At 35.9% G+C, this 22,073-nt stretch overlaps 2 protein-coding genes across 2 annotated transcripts; both read left to right on the top strand.

Annotated features, from left to right (window-relative positions):
* The first annotated feature begins 1,214 nt into the window (after window positions 1-1,214).
* Window positions 1,215-5,304, top strand: LOC111624531 (glucose dehydrogenase [FAD, quinone]-like). Its single transcript, XM_023367394.1, has 11 exons — window positions 1,215-1,372; window positions 1,851-2,050; window positions 2,119-2,308; window positions 2,399-2,530; window positions 2,597-2,718; window positions 3,258-3,425; window positions 3,512-3,644; window positions 4,102-4,235; window positions 4,310-4,457; window positions 4,528-4,750; window positions 4,816-5,304. Exons 1-11 carry the CDS (start codon window positions 1,300-1,302, stop codon window positions 4,982-4,984), a joined length of 1,692 nt encoding a protein of 563 aa, XP_023223162.1. The 5' UTR covers window positions 1,215-1,299; the 3' UTR covers window positions 4,985-5,304.
* Window positions 5,305-7,430: 2,126 nt separating this feature from the next.
* LOC111624544 lies at window positions 7,431-21,362 on the top strand. Its single transcript, XM_023367419.1, has 22 exons — window positions 7,431-7,780; window positions 7,935-8,140; window positions 8,209-8,398; window positions 9,106-9,237; window positions 9,303-9,424; window positions 9,488-9,655; window positions 9,748-9,880; window positions 9,954-10,084; window positions 10,154-10,301; window positions 10,406-10,628; window positions 10,694-10,836; window positions 16,722-16,844; window positions 17,307-17,509; window positions 17,582-17,771; window positions 19,574-19,705; window positions 19,772-19,893; window positions 20,009-20,179; window positions 20,245-20,377; window positions 20,448-20,578; window positions 20,653-20,800; window positions 20,884-21,106; window positions 21,170-21,362. The coding sequence occupies exons 1-22, from the start codon at window positions 7,705-7,707 to the stop codon at window positions 21,321-21,323; spliced, it is 3,402 nt and encodes a 1,133-aa protein (XP_023223187.1). The 5' UTR covers window positions 7,431-7,704; the 3' UTR covers window positions 21,324-21,362.
* The last annotated feature ends 711 nt before the right edge of the window (window positions 21,363-22,073 follow it).

The raw sequence follows: 22,073 nt of genomic DNA, 5'->3' as shown, positions 1-22,073 counted from the left end.
TGTTTCGCGTGTCAAAAAAATGATAAACTCGTAGTTTAAAGGTTACGTTGACTTAATTTTTGTATTTAAACACAAGTTTTATTATTTCAAATTTACTTTCGGCCAAGACGAGGTGTGATTTATGGGCGGAAATCCTGTGCACGTACAGTACCAGGGGGTCTTTGCAAAAAAATAAAGATAAAAATAAAACGATGCCAGGCTGCAATTTTTAGTTTATATTAAAATTTGACAGGGCCTCCACAACTGTTAGCGCCCCGAGGCCCCATATAAATAAATCCGGCGCCGGATCAAGAAAAATAAGAGAGTTTCGTCTTACAGCTTGTCAAATTATTCAAGGAAAGAATTTATTTTTAGAAAAATACGTCAAAAATAGATGTTGTGTCTCTTATCGACGGGTAACGGTTCGAAGTTACCAGGAGTCTAAAATAGCATGTTTTGTCTATTAAAATTTAAAAAAAAATGGCTATATTGACGAAACGGTTCAAAGGTCATTCACGTGATAATGAATTGCAAACCTCTTTTCTTTTAAATAAAACTATCAGAAAAACCCATTTTATTTATTTATTTATTTCTTTCTTATTCCTAGTTTACCTCGTAATTTTAGAGACAAAAATCTCGTTCTACAGTTGTTACCTTCTTTCCAGAAAGTAATTTTGTTTAATTTTCTTGAAATTAATAGGTTTTTTTAGACTAAATTGCATGCACAGATATTTAAGAGTAAGCAAGATTATCGATAGAGCACGCTTTTAAATAACTATGTGCGATTGGAATTTCAGACGTGTAAAATGTCAGAATGTAATCCGAGTGAAAGTACGTCGCTAAATCAAGGTAAAATATTCATTGTATACGTTAAACTGGGTTAGGAATAGAGCACAATTCATAAAAATATTTAAGGAAGAAATTGTAGGATGAAGAATTCGTTTCTGGAGAGATTAATTATTGTCAATCAAGTACACGAGCCTTAATGGGATTTCTTCCTCTCCCGTTGCTGCAACACTACAAATACCCATTTTAATATTTACTTGGAAGTGAAGGACGAAACAATGCTCAACGTTTCCTAGGATGTACTGCACGTCAAGACAAAGAATGGAAGGTAAGTAATATGTCAAATGTTCGAAGACGTGAGAAATCTGATCCCCATGTGCATGTATTTGAGGTTTCAGCTTACACTCGACGGAAGAGAGGAATGCGCAACTAGTCTTCGATTTCGTACTAGAATTACGTCAATCGAGTGGTAAACTTCCGTTGAAAGACTATAAATTCTCGTGCGTCGTCCCGAATGAGAGATGCGATTGCAAAATGAACATCGTCATCTTGCTTTTATTTGTCCTGAATGCGTATGAAAGTGAAGGCAGCTATGATTATATAATAGGTGAAGTACTCGGTTTGTGAATATAATAGGGTTCTCTTTTTTGCATTCGACAAAATGGATCGCTTCGATTCGCGCGATCAATTTTGTCGTTTTCTTTAGGTTTTTTCCCCCTTTCTACTTAATGTTTTTTGCTTGTTCGACGGGAAATTGGAGTTTCGAAAGTATTTGTGTTTTTTCACTTTTTCTTTAGTCCGTAAATTTTTGCTATTGCTACTCGATAAATACGTAAAGAGAAATTTCTCTTTGTTTATGTGAAAAATGCTATTTTAAGGATGAAATTCGAGCCTTTCACTTGCTTATTACACCACTTTTCGATTATATTATCACTTAACAGAACTTTCCTAGATCGTTTCGTTGAAGATTCGTGTGGATCGCTCTCTGGTCCATCTGTCGATATTCCCTCGGTTACTCTTATTGACACTTGCGAGATGGATGAAATAATAACAATCTGACACTAGAAATATTCGTGTCTTTGTAGTGGGATCGGGACCATCAGGAGCAGCACTGGCCAACAGGTTATCCACCAATCCTAATGTATACGTACTTCTTCTGGAAGCGGGTGAACGACCCAATTTGCTAACCGAAGTTCCTTCTTATTACTTCTATCTTTACGGATCTTCTTACGATTGGAATTACAACGTCACCTTCCCCAAATTCCCAAACATGGAAAGAAGACCAGTAATTTACTTTCGTCTGGTAAAATAACGTATTCAATCACGTCATCAAACTCCTGCGTTTTCTTGCAGCCCGTTCACTTGCCTCATGGCAAAGGACTGGGAGGTGAGAGCCTTATCAACTCCATGCTCTACATCAGAGGTAACAGGAAAGATTTCGATAATTGGGAGAAGAAGGGAGCGTGCGGATGGGGTTGGAGAGAGATTTTTCCTTTGTTTCGCAGGTCCGAACGTAATTTAAATCCAGATGTAGCCAATAACGGTAAGAATTTATGAAGAAAACCTTAACTTTAATCAAATCAAAACACCGAAAATGCTTTGCATTCCATATATATAATAACTGTATACACAGGCTATCATGGAACAAAGGGCGAAATGTTTGTCCAACGTCCAGCTTTCATCACGCACTTAGCAGGTAAGTATCTGCAAGCTGCCCAAGAATTGGGATTTAAACTTGGAGACGTCAACGGTAAAAATCAATCGGGTGAGTATAAAGCAAGCAGGCATATTATCGAGAGTGATATCCGTGTTGTAAAATGTTTTCTTTCAGTTTTCAGCATTCCTCAAATTATCAGCAAAGATGGAAGACGATGGGGTGTAGATAAGGCGTTTATTTACCCTATTGAAGGAAGGTGGAATCTCAATATTGCTACCAAGGCCCTAGTTAAAAAGGTTTGCTTTATTTTTAATTTATCGTTCATCCCACTTGATGATTCGAGCTTTCACAAGTTTACTTGAATAATTTAAGGATTGATAGAATGAGACAATTGTAATGCTTGGGTGATCTGCCAAAGAAAGGGAGTGCCTACCGGGAGGACTTTCTATGGGAAATTGGCACCTATTTAGATGTTAGATATATGAAGAAAATCTGCTTTAAGTGGCCAGCACGTTGGTCAGATGAGAATCCGCGACCTACTGCCTGCTTTCGGTGGTTTTATCCACTCGACCACTGGTCGGCATGAGTAATTTAAGCCGCCATTAAAGTTGATATCGTTGCCGATTCCGTCCATTATTGACTGGGAAAATTGAATTACAAAAAACAATTAACCTGGCAGACGTAACAAACCAAGTCTGTGTCTGGTAAATTCGACGTCACGTAGAAGACCCAGATTAACTAATGCGATAACATTTAATTGTGTCACTGTTAATTTTAATAGAAGTCACACACGAAGAAAGCTCGAGCAATAATTCCATAATATTCAATTCTGCAGATAATCATTAGAAATAAAGTGGCTATTGGAGTAGAATACGATTTTGATGGGGTAAGGAGAAAAGCTTACGCTAGAGAAGAAGTGATATTAGCAGCGGGAGCCATCAGATCTCCTCAATTGTTGATGCTGTCGGGAATTGGCCCGATTCGGCAACTGTCAAATTTTCGGGCAAGTGCATAAAGTTTCTAAAATTCATTTTATTAATGAAAAATATTTCCGATACAGAATGCAATGCGACACTTGTTCATTTTCAGATACCAGTACTGTCGAATCTTCCAGTGGGAGAAAACTTGCATGATCATTCCGTATTCAGCATCCCTCTCTACAAGGTTGACAACTTGACTGTATCGGAGAAAGACTATAAAGAATTTTTCGAACGCGGCACAGGTGAAGTCCATTGTCAAGTTTACCTTTGGTTTTAACGTCGAGTGATAGATAGCCTGCACGCGAATCTCGCTAATTACACACGAATCTTTTATCCTTTTCGTAAACGTTCTCCTCTCTACCCCATTAATCGAAATAGCGGGCTCATTTTAACACGGCTCCTGTCCAATCGAAGAGACAAGACAAGTCGATTTCTTTCAAAAGAATGCCAACGTCATGACGTTTTCATCCGAAATATGTCTCGTGTGTACGTTAGCTTCGTTGTTTAGTGTAATTTATAAGTAGAGGTTTACAAAGGAAGACAAATATTTCTCATGATAACTATTTAATATCAGAGATAAGAATCGGGTTTTGACATCATCATCATCTTCACTTATCTAATTACGAGACAGAACAGAAACGAATTTTCTTTGTTGTTCTTTGCAATACTCTTCTTGATTCTTTGAATTTTCTTTGTTAGGTCTTTTATCAATTTCTCCGACCGAAGTCGTGGGTTTCTTCAGCACCATTTACAACGAGGATTACGATTGGCCAGATGCAGAAATAGTTCTCGTCACCTTGCCCTCCTCTGTGTTTTCTTCCTCGTGGGATCAAGTAAAATATTATCTATCGATCCTCCATTTTTAATTATTTGGCTTTAATTCAAATTAATAATTTCCGAACTATAGGGAAGAGCAACCGTCATATGTGCTAATATGGTGCAGAGACCGAAGAGTCGCGGTAGACTGACATTAAGAGGCAGAGATCCACGAACTCCTCCTCTTATAGAGGGCATGTATTTATATAAAGATGAAGACGCAAATGTCCTGGTCGAAGGTAAGTAACCAATATACACACCATCTTCAATAGGAAAATAATTTATTTAATTAATCGAACGTTTCGATAGGTATAAAAATGTGCCTCAAATTAGGAAATACGCAGGCTATGAGGGGAATCGGAGATAGAATACCACCCCCGAGTATTCCCGCTTGCAATAACCATCCTGCAGCGAGCGACGAATACTATCGTTGTTTGGGCAGGCAGTTAGCGACACCCGGTTACCACGTGGTAGGCACGTGCAAGATGGGTGATCCCAATGACCATACTACCGTAGTAGACTTCGATCTAAAGTAAGTAAAGAGATTTCGGCAATTTGTTCCATAGGTCACAGATATTTAAAAAAGTCTTTTTATAGAGTGAAGGGGATCAAAAATTTACGTGTGGCCGATTCGTCTATCGCTCCCGAAGTCATCACCGGATGTACATTCGCACTGGATGTTTTAATTGGAGAAAAAGCCGCCGATTTGATCTTCAGGGATTATTATGCAAAAGTGGGCAACGCAAAGAACCCGTTTACTGAATAAAAATGATGGGAATTTTTTTTAATATATTAAAAAACTGTAACAAGTAGAAAATTAATAGATTATTCGATGTATTTGCAATAACGAACATTAAAATGTTCTCTAAAAAGTTAATACTTTATTCAAATTTTTAAACAGTGGGGCAGTGTGTCGCATAAAATCCCAAATTACTGAAGTTTTAAGTAATTTTCTCGAATATGCGACTTCGAATGTGCGTTAATCGGAAATTTAGACACGCTTCGGAGTCATTGTAAACACTAGCAGCTTGAATGTAAAAATCAATTTTTTTTTCGATTTTAATAAATGAAATAACAGGTTTTTAATAGTGTAGTCGGATAATGTGTTTATAATTTCTTAGTTAGTAGATACTCTCCCTCTCTTCTTCCCCCGTCTATCTCATTTTCACTTGATATTGACATTAGTAACACGTAAATATTGTTTAGATTACATTCATCCATTGTAAAGAGAATTCCAGATATTAAAAAATTAAGTTACTTAATTAAACGAGCAATTATTTATTATGACACAGTCACAATGCCGTATTGCAATTTTTAATCATATATTTACTGTATTTAATTTAAAATATATGCTCTCCACCTCAAATTAGTAGTGGCTTGTCTCTGTACAGTACAGTACATCATACTTTTCTATTAGCAATGACGTCGCGACGGTCATCTATCTAATCCTTTCGGGAGAAAAGTTTTGAATTGAAATAAGGCGACTTCCAATTTCCATCGGAAGTTCGTATATAGTTAATCTGACCCTCCTGTCTCTCCCTAAGTTTTCACATCTGGTCTTGACTTTCATGTATTTAACTCCGTTCTCGAGATTAAGGACGGACGGACGATAGTGGAAATTTATAGGTCTACAATTTTTTCATTAAATAATGAAAATTAAAATAGCATTATAAACACTACAGAATTAATGTATAGTACAAATAACATAAAGACGGGACCGATTTTTTATACGTCACACAACTTTTTGTGATTATGTTGCCTCTATTAGGAGGGCTGGTAAATTCACCAACACCTTGAGATACTGAATGAAGATTTAGGTAACTCATCCGATTCATTTCTCATCATTATCTTCAATTATCTTGGCCATTATGCGGAGAATGAAGAAAGCATACAGATCACTAATTAACTAGTATGCATATGACCTTTGAACTCCCTCCTTTTACTAAAGAATTAATAACGTGGCACATGTCACAGGCCTTTATCGTCAAGATCGATATATTGTGCAGATATGCCAGCATGAGTAAGCTGCATTTATGCAGACACGAGAAGAGAGTAAAACAGTAGAGAAACACCAAACAAACCAAGGTTACGCGCCTACAAAAGATCTCTTCCTGTTTTACCTGATTTTACAACAAAATAAAGTTAAAGAAAAATATAGCGAAAGTACTCTATTAACATTCTTCTTCAGCAACTTCTCGGGCCATTTTCTTCACGTTCGACAGATTGCTGGCGTGCTCCATCGTCGTCATTTTATTGATATCGTTAAGTGCAAGGGAGGATCAAGATGGGATACTATTTCTCAAGGAGATAATAGGATAAGCCTACTCCGAAATGCTATTAAAGTCTCAATTTACTGAAACTGAGTCGTATAAGTTTTCGATGCGTAATTAAGATAAGGAAGATGGTTTCAATTCTTTGCACGCTGAAACTTTGAATTTCTAGAATGGGAAAACAAAACAAGTATTTTCTACGTAATCTTGTCCTTTTATCTGTAACTTATCTTTTAACTTTAAATACTGGTTTATGCGGAAACTTGTTTCTAATATTCATCAGTAACGTCTGTGAGGCGCGGTATATGGTTACTTTCTCCGAATAAACAGAAATGTATCACGTTTTGTCATCTCGCCTGCTGTGAATCTTTCTGCTGCACAATATACACTTAGAATTGGCTATTTTCCTGATTATACGGTAGTTGTAATATTTTTTTAAAATCTGCTGCTTATAAATTTACTTTTATTAAAAGATGTATTCTGTTACACTTCTCGTATTGTTTATATGCAATTTCTAGGTAGAACACTCGCTCCTGACAAAGATCAATGCATAAATAATCCCAATTCTGGATAATTTCTCAGGAAATTGCAAACTACTGCTCGCGTTTTATTGAAAATTCCTGTAAAATCTTAGTTTCCAGGAATTTTTGTATAAACATTATACAACAATATGAAAGCTAATCGTCGGCGTTATTTCGAATAATATTAATTTTCAACATAATGCCATAATGTAGTAAATTTTTATTATCGTTAGATTACATATAAAGACGTAAAAAATATAATACAATTTACATATTATTGATAGAGCACGCATTTATATAATTGCGCACCACTAGCAAATTCCAAACAAGTGTCAAATATTGAAATGTAATCCCACTGAAATTTCTTTAGAAAACAGAAGAAAAAATAATAGAGTACAAATTAATGACAAATTACTTTGGTGAGTTGAAAGTACACGTGGCTCGTGTTATTTTGTTCTCCAATAGAAGCATGCCACGTTCTAAACGTTAAGTTTATGATGTTCCTGACGATCCTTGAAGATGAGTACCGAAGTTTACATCAGGTGTTGGTTACGTCAACGGAGCAAAAGGAGGATGCGTTATTATTGTTATGACGTCGATTACGTGCTAGAATTACGACGAAGGAGTAAACTTCCGTCTGTACTTTTCACTAGAGACTATAAATTCTCGCGCGACGTGTGTCCTTTGAACACAAGATGAGGATCCTTATCTCGCTGTTATTGGTATTGAAAGCATACGTTTCTAAATGCGCTGTCTATGATTATATAATAGGTGAGTCAGTTGGATCTCTCTTTACTGGATTTTTTAGCAAATCTGCTCCATTTCCCCTGTCTTTCTATTGATCTTCCCATTCTTTGCCGTGTTTGAAGACTGCAAAAAAAGGCACTTTTTATAAATACTAGTCTGATTTTTGACACTTTTATAGTGGGTTCGGGGCCGGCAGGTGCGGTACTGGCCTACAGGTTATCTAATCATCCCGACGTGACAGTTCTTCTTCTAGAGGCTGGTGAACGCTGCAATTTGGTAAGCGAAGTGCCCACATTGTATCCGTACCTTCAAGGAACATCATGCGATTGGGATTATAACGTTTCCTTTCCAACTTACTACATCCCAAAAGCCTTTAAGAAAAATGTGAGTCATTATTTTCCATTCGAAAAATTCTCAATGCCATATTTAATCTTACTTTTGAGTTCTTGCAGCCTGCTCACATGCCTTCGGGCAAAGCTCTAGGAGGCAGCAGCATTATCAACTCCATGCTGTACGTCAGAGGAAACAGGAAAGATTACGACAATTGGGAAAGTAATGGAGTCTGTGGATGGAAATGGGATGAAGTCCTTGGATACTTTCTCAAGTCGGAAAAAAATATGGATCCTGATATAGCGAACAATGGTAAACTTTTCATTTCTCTTAATCTTCTTCTTGTTCTTTTATACAAATAATGAACTTCTTTGTATATTACATCACTACTATTTTCCTGGTAATAAAGTTTCAAAGTTACTTTATTACCAGGAAAATAACAGTAACGTTTCTTGCTTTTAATTGATATACAGTATTTCATTAAATTCTTATTTAGTATTATATAATAATTATTCCAGAAGAATTCTCGGAGAAACAAAAATTACACGTTGACATTCCATCAGAAATTGGGTGCTTTCACTTAATTTTTAGGCATTTAGTAGAAATTTTTAAATATAAAGGCATATTTTAATACATGAGGTAAGAACATATGATACGCGTGTCCGAAATTGTACGTCGAAGAAACCCGCCTAGTACACAGTATTTCATTTATTTTCCCATTCTAAAGCTTTGACAGACATTGATTTTCTTAAACTACTTATTTTGACACTTTCAAAAAGGTTTGTCACTCTTGTATTGCGTTCAGAAACATCGGGTTAATTCGGGTTTATGGCTCTTATACGTAATTGAAACAATTACAACCGTCAACGTTAGAATAACCACATGTAAATCCGGTTGCCAATGAAATCAGCTAAATGAATTTGGCACGTTTGCGCGTACAAGAAATTTTTGAAGAAAATTATAATTTCAGACCAATCAGATTAAGCATCCATTCTCATTTATAATCGTTATAAATGTAGGTTATCATGGAACAGCCGGTAAAATGTTTGTCCAACGTCCAGCTTTCGCCACATTCTTAAAAGATAAGTATCTGCAAGCTGCCCAAGAATTGGGATTTAAAATTGATGACGTCAACGGTTTCAACCAATCGGGTGAGTAGAAAGCGTGCAGAATTATTAATTCAGCCGACTCTTTACTGTAAAATGTCCCCTTTCAGTGTTCACCAATCCTCAAACTACTTGTAAAGACGGCAGGCGATGGGGTGTGGATAAGTCATTTCTAAATTACCACGTGGGAAGGAATAACCTTAAAATTCTCACTTCGGCATTAGCTACAAAGGTTTGTTAGAAGGTTTAACGTATTAGAAGGAAGCTCGGGAAATTTACAGTTTAAATTCGATAGGTGATAATTGAAGGAAACACGGCTAAAGGGGTGGAATACGAATATAAAGGTGTTATTCATACAGTTTATGCTAGAGAAGAAGTGATACTGTCGGCCGGAGCCGTTCGCTCCCCTCAACTATTGATGCTATCAGGAATTGGGCCGCCTTCACACCTGAAGGACTTCCAGGCAAGTGCACAAAAATTCTAAAATTCATTCGAGTGAAAAATCAGAAGGAAATATTGAGTCGATATACTTACTATTTTACATTTGAATTTCAGATATCCCCAATACTAAATCTTCCAGTGGGAAAAAATCTTCAAGATCATCCCGTAGTCAGCAGTTTTTTATACAAGATCAGCAACCTAACTGTATCAGAAAAAGACTATAAAGAATATCTTCAGCATGGAAATGGTGAATCTGCTTCGTTCATTTATTCGGCAACGAGTGAATATAGTTATAAAATAAACGAATTTTTCTTACTTAGGAATATTTGCAAGTGTACCGACCGAAGGTCTGGGATACTTCAACACCATTTACAACGAGGATCACGATTGGCCTGATGCGGAAATAGTGCTTGTCACCTTGCCCTCATCAATCTTTTCCACTTGGGATCAAGTAAAACACTCGAATAAAATAAACAAACTAAGATAAGATAACTTTCAACATTCTTTTTCGAAATTTTAGGGAAGAGCAACTGTTATTTGCGCTAGTATAGGCACGAGACCGAAGAGTCTTGGAAGAATCAGATTACAGAGCAAGAATCCACGAATTTCTCCCGTAATAGAAGGCAATTACTTGAAGAAAGAAAGTGACATAAACGTCATGGTAGAAGGTAAGTAAAAAGATATAAGATGAATCCATTGTCACAATTTAATATACGTTGCAAAACGAAGTTTCCTTTAATTATCTGAACATGCTGGTGTTGGAACGTTTTAGCTCTGAAAATGTGCTTGAAATTTGCTGATACGAAAGCCTTACGGGGCATCGGAGAGAGAATACCACCCTTGAGTGATCCCATTTGCAATAAATTTAGAGCAGGAAGTGACGATTACTATAAATGCTTGGTAACGAAGTACGCGGGACCGGGTTTTCACTTGGTGGGATCGTGCAAGATGGGACACCCTTTAGATAATTCCACCGTAGTGAATTTCGATTTAAAGTAAGTTAATCAATTTTGGCAATTTGGTATTTATGACACCAGAAAGAACATTGTGTTTTTTATAGGGTGAAGGGAATAGAACGTTTACGTGTGGCCGATGCTTCTGTGGCTCCCCAAATGATCACGGGTCATCCATATGCCATGGCAGTCATGATAGGAGAGAAAGCTGCCCAAATGATCTTAAAGGATTATAATGAAAGAGTGGGCTAATGGTAACATTCGATAAAAGAATGGTTAAAAAAAAACCTTTATAAATTCTTCTTTTGTTTGTAGATTAGGAAAATGTAGTAAAGAAAAATTGTGGAATATTATTGAAATTATTTTCATTGCACCAACAATAAATACTAATAAGTCATTACCCATAACATATAGTGAATTCGGACGTCGTCGCAAACTCCTGAAATTAATTGAATTCATAGTTGTTAATAGCTGCTATAAAACTTGTTACAATTACTTCAAATAATTCCACTTCCACGTTACGAATTATCAGACACGAGTGTAATTGAGGCATTGTTAGCGGTTGTTAATATAAGAGCGCACGAAAACGTCTCGAGTAAATAATATTCAAACAAAATCATCAAACATACGCCAAACAAAGCACATCAAAGAAAAGCAGTTCTTTGAAAACGAATTATTTCGAAAAACCTTTATACTTTTTTGTTTTAATGTATAATGTATTTTTGTCTTTGTTTTTACGTATATTTATTAATTTTGGGGGTGAATATTCGGGATTTTTATATTTACTTATAAAAATAAATAAATAAACAAAGTACGTAACATGTATAACTATGTAAATTAAAAAATCGTTCGTTTAATTCGTTTCTTGAAAAATATTATTTAAATTTACCGGGTAGTAGATCAGTAGAAAAGAATGGTGATTTTAATAAAGAAAACAATAAAAACTTTCGTATTTTCTTTATTATTGATCTTTTATTTTNATTCAACCTTTTCAAAATATAATTAGTCCTCGCGTAATAATGCTACTTGTATATGCGTAATGACGTACTACAGGACTGATTCAAAACGCTAGCAAATAATTCACCTTATTGTGCAGTGACTAATAGGTCATAGTATATAGATCATATACGTGACGCTTAACTGTGTACTTCAGTGGCGTGCCATGACATTTGATGATAGAGAAGCTGTGTTTCTGTAAGAAGCCGACATCCAGGGGCAATCAGTCAATTGCGCTCCAGTGATGGTCTAGGGTCCATTCGTATCGTTTATTCGATAAGCCAGTAAAAACCGTAGACTTTTCTAAATGTATTTTTAATATCACAGTTACATTCTGAATCGCTAGCCACGTTATAAGGGCTACAATTAAAAATAAAATAATAAAAATATAAATTTTCGTCTACAAGTACAGTACATATCTTCTAATATCAGGACTTATTATACTGGCTTTACAGATAATGCTACAGAATTTCACAGAAAACAATTTTTTATTTTATTTAATACACCTGGACACATACATAATATTGCGTTTCGGACTCTTTCGCCCCTCCTCAGCAGGTATTTTTGTAGTATATTCTAAATTAAAACAATAAAATAATTTTAAAATTACATTTAACATTACCCGACAAACTTATTTATTTATATACATGAATAAAATTCTTACAATTTTCAGACTTTTTTTTTTTCAATTTTAACCAATAACAACAATAATACTATAAACTTAAGCCTGTATTAAACAAATTATTATATTAATGTTTTACATTATATCTGTTTTTTTACATTTATTTACTATTTTTTACAACTTACATCTCTTTCTGTTCAATTTGACTAACTCCTCGTTTCCACTTCTTTCCATTGTTCTTTTTATCTCTCAGACACGCCCCTTCCTCTATGATTCTTCGCCATGATTGGTGCATTTCTCTACCAGTATTACTGTTTATTCTGTATATGTCTAATTATATTAATATGTTCGTAAAGTTGTCGTTTGTAATTATTCTTTTCTTTTTTTCTTATTTTTACTGAATAATTACAAAAGACAACTTTACGAACATATTAATATAATTAGACATATACAGAATAAACAGTAATACTGGTAGAGAAATGTACCAATCATGGCGAAAATTTATATTTTAGTAAGTCAAGGACATTGAAGCATTTTAATTAAATTAAAATAATAAAAACTTACTTGGTGAAATAAAATGTGTGGTGGATGTACCGGTACATACCTGGTACAACATTTTCTTCAATTGTATGAATATACTTTTAAAGAAAATTATAATTAAAGAAACGTATATAAAAATAACAAAATATTCTTTACTTTTTAAATCTTAAAACAATGCACTTAGTCAAATAGCTCCCTACGAGTGGCTAATGGATGGAATCGAAGACGGTTGCAGAGCGTGCATACAAGCGGACTGCCGAATCCCCAGGGTGCCGATATCGGTCAATGTCAAATACCTCTTTTGTCGCATCACTAGTATATCTCAAAGGACGCGACAGGGCTGTTGTAGATTTTAAACGTTTCTCACCATAGCTGTAAAAATCTAAATATGTTAAACTTAATAGTCATTTGTTTTCTAACTAACTCGTTTTAGGACCAAGTGTCCTCAGAAATTTCCAAAATTTACAACTTTTCGGTCACTCTCGTTGAACTGGAAAAATGTCTGTCTTTATTACATCTAATATTTCGAAGAAATCAGTCCCACTGTACTCGACTAGAGATGGTTCGGTTAGGCTTTTGTTTAAGTAAAATTTCGGCTCTTTCATCAGAGTTTTGTTTATGCCCCCAATTCCCTACTCGCTTAATTATTTAACTACTTCTTAAGTAGAAATAAGTCGAAACCACTTACTTTATACTCGAATATTTGTAGTCTCGGGAAAAAAGTGGAAAGACAAATTTTTATGACAAACGAATACATAAATCGTAAATTTAAGGGAAATAAATTCTAGAGCTTTTTCTGTACCTCGTGCATCTCTCTCATTCATTAAATTTAGTTGTAAATGACGCTGTCAAAGTAACAGTTAATTTTTTAACATTATAGAAGAATTGTACACGTTTTTTTCTACATCCCCTTAGAGATGGGATATACGAAATCGTAATATCACTGGTTTAACATCGAAATCCGTGAGTAATATAAAATCGGAAAGCAAAATAAAAATATCAAATTTTTTAATGGATTTTTTAAACTCCCGTCAACTATACAGAACTATCGTAAAAACATACCAGTAAATTCTTATCGGTTGGGTTAAGTTATAAATCTACTCGTTATTCATATAATCGGCCAAATATCTAGCGGGCGGGCGGCTAACAGCCCAGAACCGGTCCTGGATAGAATTGGATCCGTTATACGTGTAGCAGCATCCAACCAAGGTCGTAGGCTTCCACCAGCTAAACCGGGTGAGGTTGGTGCTCTGTAAAGCGTGTGCGCGAATCTGGCTTTTTGGATGCTGACAATACAATGCTTCCACTCCGCCACTAATATTCGAATATACAATAGCAATCTTATCTTTTTTCACGTATAGTATAAAAATTTGCAATAAGATACATAATGCGGTTATAATAAAATATTGTGCGATTATTTTCATATAATTAAAATTAATATGTATTTATTTTTTAGAAAATACAAGGGAAGCGGCGCATCCACCGCTTCCAAAATGCGTGTGAATACGACCGATGCGTACAAGCGCAATAACAGTTATTCCGGTGATCTGTTCTTTTGTACGAAGACTTGTAAGGGGGAATCAATTATCTGAATAATTGATTCCCCCTTATTTGCAGCTCCGCATTTCACAGAAAGACACGAGAATTATTTATTCAACATCCCACTTTCATCAACATTTTCATACCACTTACTCTTTTCTTCTGGCCTTTTGTCTCTTCCCTCTTAACACGCAATATCTTCTCATTCGTTCGGTTTCCTCCTTCAAAAACCATCCCCATTTTATTACCTGTTCACTCTCCTCACAGGACGTCGCCAAAGTTCTGAATCTGCAACTTCCGTTCAATGTTTTTTTTTTTAAACTTTTTTCGCCCTGTGGACACTAAGAGAGCCTCTTTTAGCAAGCCCATTATGGGTTCGGCCAGGGTGACAATGAGGCAGTCGGGTGGACCCGTATGGATTTGATCCCGAGTCCCCCAGAACTATAGGCTGCCACCTTCAATGGTCTACCGAAGATCGTAACGTTTAATGATTTATTATGGAAACGGTTAAATTACATTCCGAAGTGGATTAAAAGATAAAAAGAAATTATGAACTTGTTAACGCTTTACAATACTGGCATTTTCTTAGAAATCAATACAAACATTTGATAAAATCCGATGGTAGTTAGGAACACGATTATTATCTGTCGAATTATCGAACGAAAGTTAAGCACCGTTTTATCTAGGACACCTTGGAGAAGAGTTTCCCTCCAAAGGTTAGAAATTCCTCCAATAAAACAATCCAAGCAAGCATTCATAAAATTAACGAACTCATGTTTACGAGTACAGAATGTCCTGCAAAGCGGAGGCTTCAGAAATTGTGCCGTAGAGTGTTCAGGTCTTTTAGGAAACTAATGTTATACTGTTTACAAAACAATTAAAAATTTTTCCTTGTAGATGACCTCTGTCCTCTCTCCCCCGTTTAAGCCAAATCCCCCAGACCTTGGAATCTAGATAAAATGGTGAAGTTAAATATAATCTAAAACCTTTCAACAGATAACGTCGACATATTTGCTATTCTATTAATTATTTTAATCGAACCGCAACCACTTTCTCTCAAATTTTAAAAGTTTCCAGAGAAAGAACCTGTCTGAAGCGAAATAAGTTAAATTACGATATGCATTAACAAGGTAGTATTTGATTACATAATAGGAAACACGTTAAACACATGCTACTGTAAATCCCACGTTAGGATTTATAATACAAGAATATCGAATAAAACCTGAAATGTTTTAAAAATGAATTTATCAAAATTAAATACCAAATTAATTTATGCTATCTTAGTTATGGCGGTGTTAAGATACACCGTGTAGGTCTAACTAACAAGTAAGATACGGTGAAGTACGTGTTTTATTTGGAGAATTTTTCCAACTCCTCATTTCCCTTCCTTCCTTGATACTTCCTTGAAGTATCATCCTAGATTAATAATAAATGGCTGGATGAGATTTTTTTAGATCACTTCTATGAATTTTAAATTATTTTTGCGAGTAGAACCTGTAATATATATATATATAACACATAAAATTTATATCTTTATTAATTTAACGTCGTTTAAATCACAAAAGTGAGAATGAAACTGCAAAAAATATTTTTCAAATTACGCAAACTGGATTTTTACCTAACTCCATTTTTTTGTCATTGTTTTTGTCGTAATAGATTACGAGACACCATCTTCTTTGTATCACATTCTGTGCTGTTTTTATACATATTTCTCATTGATTGTAACGCATTTCCCGAAATATTTCGTCGTAATTACCTTTCAACACAGGTTCAAATGAATCCGATGGCCTTTGTTTAGGAAGAGTTGCTTTCCCCTTCTTTGCCATGTAATAAAAGAATTAAAACAAAAATATTTATGTATAGAATCTAAGTACAATGTCCTACATAACAAATATTTTTGTTATTTTGTATAGTTTATTCGACTTTATTGTGTAATGGTAAATGAACCCAGTGCCGTAACTAGGCAGTGCAACAGGGCCCACTTGGAAGAGGGTCCCAAAATGCATGTATTTGTTTTATTATTTTCCCAAACCTAATTAATTAAGGGGCCTAAATGCAAATTATTGCACAGGACACAGGAATGGTTAGTTACAGCACTGTTCCAACCTATAAAACAGAAAACTTCTTTAACCCTTTAAATCCGTATCTTCTCTCTTCCCTTTACTCTTCATACATCACTATTATCTATAATTAAGTATGTTACATCATAACGAATAATCGAGTGGGCACGCAAACCTGCGCGTGCCCACTCGATGTGTATATCTTCACTCGCTCTCCCTCTCATCATTGAGTAAACGAAAATAAGCTGCATTTGAGCTCTTGCGTAGCGTCAAGCGTGCAGAAAAATTACGTCAATTTGATGTCATGCTTACGCTATGCAAATCTTTGGGTAGCTTGGATGACGTCAAATTGACGTTGATCGAGTTCCGCTGCATTAGCTATAAATTCTCCAGTGTCGTTTCGAGTGAGCGATACGAGTTACGAGATGAGGATTCCTGTATTGATATTGCTGATTGTACAAGTGTACGGTCGAAGCTATGACGTTTACGATTTTATTATAGGTGAGGCATTTACATCACGCTTCCACGGATTTGCTCGTAAATGAATTATTAAATATAATTCGCGTGGCCCGAATTATGACTGCCGAGCGCTTGTGTGGTCAAGTGATGCTTTCTTTGTCAGTAAGTTTATATAATCCAAGCGTTCTCTTGTTCGTTATTGTGTGGTCAATTAAGACTTTGTTTGTCGGTGTGTGATCCATCCGTATGATAAACACGGATATGTAAAATGCTCTTCTAATGATGAATAACCGATACTGTTGACTCATCTAATTGTTTTTGCTGTCGTTTCGAAAAAACACCTGACGAAGCAAAACAGACAGTTCGTCTCATATTATTTAAGATCGTTTACCCGTTTCTCGTGTAACTACTTCTTTAATTGCTACTAGTTTTCATTCTTATGATAGTTACAATTGCTTACGTTACAATTAGTTCGATGGTGGTAATAGATACCTCTCGTTGCAGTGGGTTCGGGACCCGCGGGTTCTGTACTGGCCAACAGGTTGTCGGCTCATCCGGAGTTCAGAGTTCTCCTCCTGGAGGCGGGTCAGCGCTCCAATTTACTATCCGAACCGCCGTCGTTGTACTTCTTTCTTCAAGGAACTCCCTACGATTGGAATGACACCGTCTCTTTCCCTCGATATAATGATTTTGGAGTCGGTGATGAAGTAAGTGTTTAATTGTGTAGTGAAATTGCGGATTTTCGTCCCGCGATTAAATTATTTTCTGTTTTCTCTCAGCCCTCTCGCTTACCTCAAGGTAAAGCACTAGGAGGGGGAAGCATTATCAACTCTATGTTGTATGTTAGAGGAAACAGGAAAGACTACGACAACTGGGAACAGAAAGGAGCCTACGGGTGGAGTTGGAAGGACGTTTTCCCATTCTTCCTAAAGTCGGAAAACAACAGAAATCCGGAAATAGCGGATAACGGTAAGAATAGTTTTTAAGAAAGGAAATGTTTATGCATCCGATAATTGAGTGATGTGATAATTTAATGTTTACTCAATATAAAATATTATCGTCGCACTTCAAATTCGTAGTAACGAGGTCGTTCACGATGATTAAAACAGGGATTAGATATAAGCGAATGCCAATTCGAAGAAGTAATCCCGCGAAAGATATTTTTGTTACTATTATGAAAGATTTTTCAATAAGATTTATTGCACCAAATTCCCTAAAAACTAAATTTTAGGGCCGTTTTAAACAGTCTTGTTCAATTGATGCAAAAATAAATTATTTAATTTGAGAAATGTCTTATTTTTGGGGACTAAGAGGGTTTTTTTTAGCATGCCCATTACGATTCGGCCAGACTCACAACGGGGCAGCCGGGTAGCGAACGGACTATCGTGGGGATAGTATTTTGGTGTAATCATTCATCAGTTCCACACGTTTGTGTGCATGAAATGTTTCATTGAGGCCATTTCTGTAAATGTTCTGATCTACTGTTTCGCACTTTAACTGCTGTATTTCAAACCAACTTCTTTTACATTCTGCTGTAGCATTTAGCGAAGAGATTTCACAAACATTCATTGAAATGTATGCATTGAAAAAGTTTTTATTTATTTTTCACAAGATTATACAAATCAATCCGCAGATTTCATAAATAACGAAGGATTGCGGAATGATTTCTATAACGATCGCAGAGATTTCGCGCAATAACGAAGTGTTTCTTAAAGTAAGCAATTTTAAGTAATAAGTTCATTGATCTTTTTAATGTTCCCATTTGTTATGATGAAATACTATTATTCTATGGTTTTTTTTTAATGTTGTATCAACGTCGCCAACATCATCTCAGTGCACAGAAACGTAATACATATTAATTAACTTTGAGAATTTGTTTTTCATGAAGCAACACTCAATTAGAAGTGGTCCTCCGTATTCACTTTAGCTTTAGATGGCCGGATGGCCAAGCGATCAAGGTGGCCGATCTGGGGTACCCGGGTTCGATCCGGACGGATCGAAAGATACCCCAGGAATTTTTCGGTAGATGGTCCGTCCACTTATATCAGGCTCAGTCCTTATCACCTAGCTTCCCCATTGTGAGCCCGGCCGAAGTCATATTGGACTTGCCAAAAAACAGGTCCTCTTAGTACCCACGGGGTGAAAAGAGTTATTTATAACAGTCAGCTAGTGCAAAGGATGAAGACTTTTATTTTCTAAATAATATTAGAAAGGAAAAAAAAATGTTACAATGAACGGAATTGAAAATATTGTATTTCAAAAGAAATAAACTCAACTTTTAAAAGATGTAAACAAACAACTTGTTTTACAATACGTTACACACTGCTTAGAAAGTAGGTCTCAGCAATTGATATTGACTATATCATTTTACCATGAAATCATTTTCAAATTCCCTAGTTACTACGAAATCATTCCTGCTTGCTGACTATAAAAATTAGCTGCAATTCGGCGTATTTTGTTTAAGCCAGTAAAAACATTAAAAATATTTTCGAAATTTCCTCAAAAATGTCAGTTAATCCAATAGGACGATATCAATTTTTAGAGTTTCCAGATAATAAATAACGAGAATTAACTAACACGCATGTGTTACGACTTTACCCGCCTCATGTGGCACATCATCTCTGACATCATTTTCAAGCAACGTTTGCAAATTACTCCAGAATGTCCAGATATAAAATATTTAGTTTGTAAATTATTAAATATAGTGTTAACAGCAGAAGTATATTTAACAAACGGAAGCATCAGGCTTCATACTTTTTTTCTAATCGCAGGCTTTCACGGTAAAAATGGAGAGTTATACGTCCAATATCCCGCTTTTGCAACTCCTTTGATGAAAAAATATCTGAAATCAGTCCACGAATTAGGTTTCGGAATTGGAGACGTCAACGGTATCAAACAAACGGGTGAGCGAAAAGTTCTCAGAATTACTATAAACAATCGAGATCGATGTTACAATTGTTCTCTTTCAGTATTCACCAACCCTCAAATTAACACTAAAGATGGCAGAAGATGGGGTATGGATAAGGCATTTCTGAATCCTATTCTGGGAAGAAGAAACCTTCGAGTTATCACCTCCGCTTTCGTTAGAAAGGTTTTTTCACTTTGTTATTTAAAACTGACCCCTCTTTGATCCGTGTTCATCACTCTAGCTTCATTAGGCGGATAGACGAACAGACTAATGCAATTCATAATTTTTATTCGCGTAGGTATTATTTGGAGAAGGAAAAGTGGCCGAAGGTGTGGAATATGAATATCAAAACCGAACTTATAAAGCTTTTGTTAAAAAAGAAGTCATAATATCGGCAGGAACTATCAGATCCCCTCAATTATTGATGCTTTCCGGAATTGGTCCTGCTCGGGAACTTAGAAAATTGCAGGTATGTAGAATAGTCTTAAAATTTGTATTACTAATCAATTCAAAAAATCTTCATTGATATTTCAGATACCCGTAATTTCGGATCTTCCAGTTGGAGAAAACTTTCAAGATCATCCTGTACTCAGCACCCCTATTTACAAAGTCAGAAACCTATCATTATCGGAAGGAGACTATAAACAGTATTTCTCTAACGGAAAAGGTAAAGTCCGTTGTTTTCTATTGTGTCATAACGGGCTAGTATAGAAACGAAGTGAACAACTCGTTTTTAGGACTGCTGGCATCTCTACCTACGGAAGTTCTCGGTTTCTTCAGCAGCAATTACAATCCAGATCCCGATTGGCCAGATTCCGAAATAATTTTCGTCACTTTGATCTCGTCCAGTTTTCTGCCTCCACTTGTTGTAAGATATTGTGTCTCGATACTCGTCTTTCGTTAATTATTCGAACTAATCATTATTTTCATCTGTACTTTCAGGGAGGAGGAACCGTCCTCTGTAGTAATATAGCGGTAAGGCCTGAGAGCCGTGGTAAAGTCAGCTTGAGCAGTCGTAATCCTCATTCCCCTCCTATTATAGAAGGCAACTATTTAACCAAACAGCACGACGTCCGCGTTATGATCGATGGTAAGTAAAACGATGCAGCGTGCTCTCTGACAGGCCCACTTTAATTGAAGGCAAGTAAACCAAGGAATAAAAAAATTTATTAGGTCTGAAAACGTGCTTGAAAATAGCTAATACAGCATCTCTGAAGGGCATAGGAGAGCGAATACCACTTCCGAATGTTCCCGTTTGCAGCAACTATAAGCGGGAGAGCGACGGTTACTATTCTTGTTTGATAAAGCAGTTATCGCAACCAGGATATCATCTGATGGGCACATGCAGGATGGGTGATCCTAAAGATAATACCACGGTTGTAGACTCCAATTTAAAGTAAGTAACGCGATCTCGACAATTTTCACTTAAGACATAGATATAATCGTCTCGTCTTTACAGAGTGAAAGGGGTGAAAGGTCTACGCGTGGTCGACGCTTCTGTCGCTCCCGAAATCGTGGCCGGGCACCCTCAAGCTATGACTCTAATGATAGGAGAAAAGGCCGCGGACATGATCTATAAAGATTATTTGACGAAAATGAAATCGTGGGTGTAAAACGCACGAATCATAAGAGAATATAATAAAATAAAAATAAACAAGTTATTCTAACATTTTTCGTGGTATTCTTTCATCCTATGGTACATTTTTTGCGTATCACATTTTATAAAAGAATATAAATGAATAATTTGTAATATTTGGTTTGATGAGACAAGACAATGTAACATTTGGGTGATCTACCAAGAGGCATGACTCCCGGGAGGACTACGCAAAACTGAGTCTTATTTAGTTGCTGGACGCGCGAAGAAAACCCCGAAAACGTCAAAAGTATGGTGTCATTACATTATTATCTCATACACTAGCCTACTGCTCTGGCGGACTTGGAATCGAATCCGGTCGGTCGAAAAACCGAGCTCCAGGAAATTCGTCCACGATACATTTGGTCCTCCCTCATCACGCGGCACTCCTATTATGAACCTGGCTAAACTCTCAATGGACATAAAAAGGAACTGTCTTAGAGCTCCTAGGACGAAAAGAGTAAAAATAAAAAAAAGTTCAGTAATCTGAATATATGAGCTTACGTTACGAATTATATTCGTGTCGTATTTTAGTCGCGTTTGTTTCTTCAGAAAGCGTTAAATCGCAGTTATTTACTAAATACAAACAAAATAACTTCAATTAAAAATCATGTTAAAGTGCGCTTTATCAAATTTATTAGAATAAATTTAATATAGTACAAAATGATTCGATATATCACGCTATTTTAAGTAATGCGATTTTTTACAATTCGGACACAGGTTACTATAA

Source organism: Centruroides sculpturatus, unplaced genomic scaffold, assembly GCF_000671375.1.
Source record: "Centruroides sculpturatus isolate CEXI.00-Female unplaced genomic scaffold, Cexi_2.0 scaffold360, whole genome shotgun sequence".
Taxonomy (NCBI): domain Eukaryota; kingdom Metazoa; phylum Arthropoda; class Arachnida; order Scorpiones; family Buthidae; genus Centruroides; species Centruroides sculpturatus.
The sequence above is the reverse complement of the archived record's forward strand: the minus strand, read 5'-3'. Positions and strand labels throughout refer to the sequence as shown.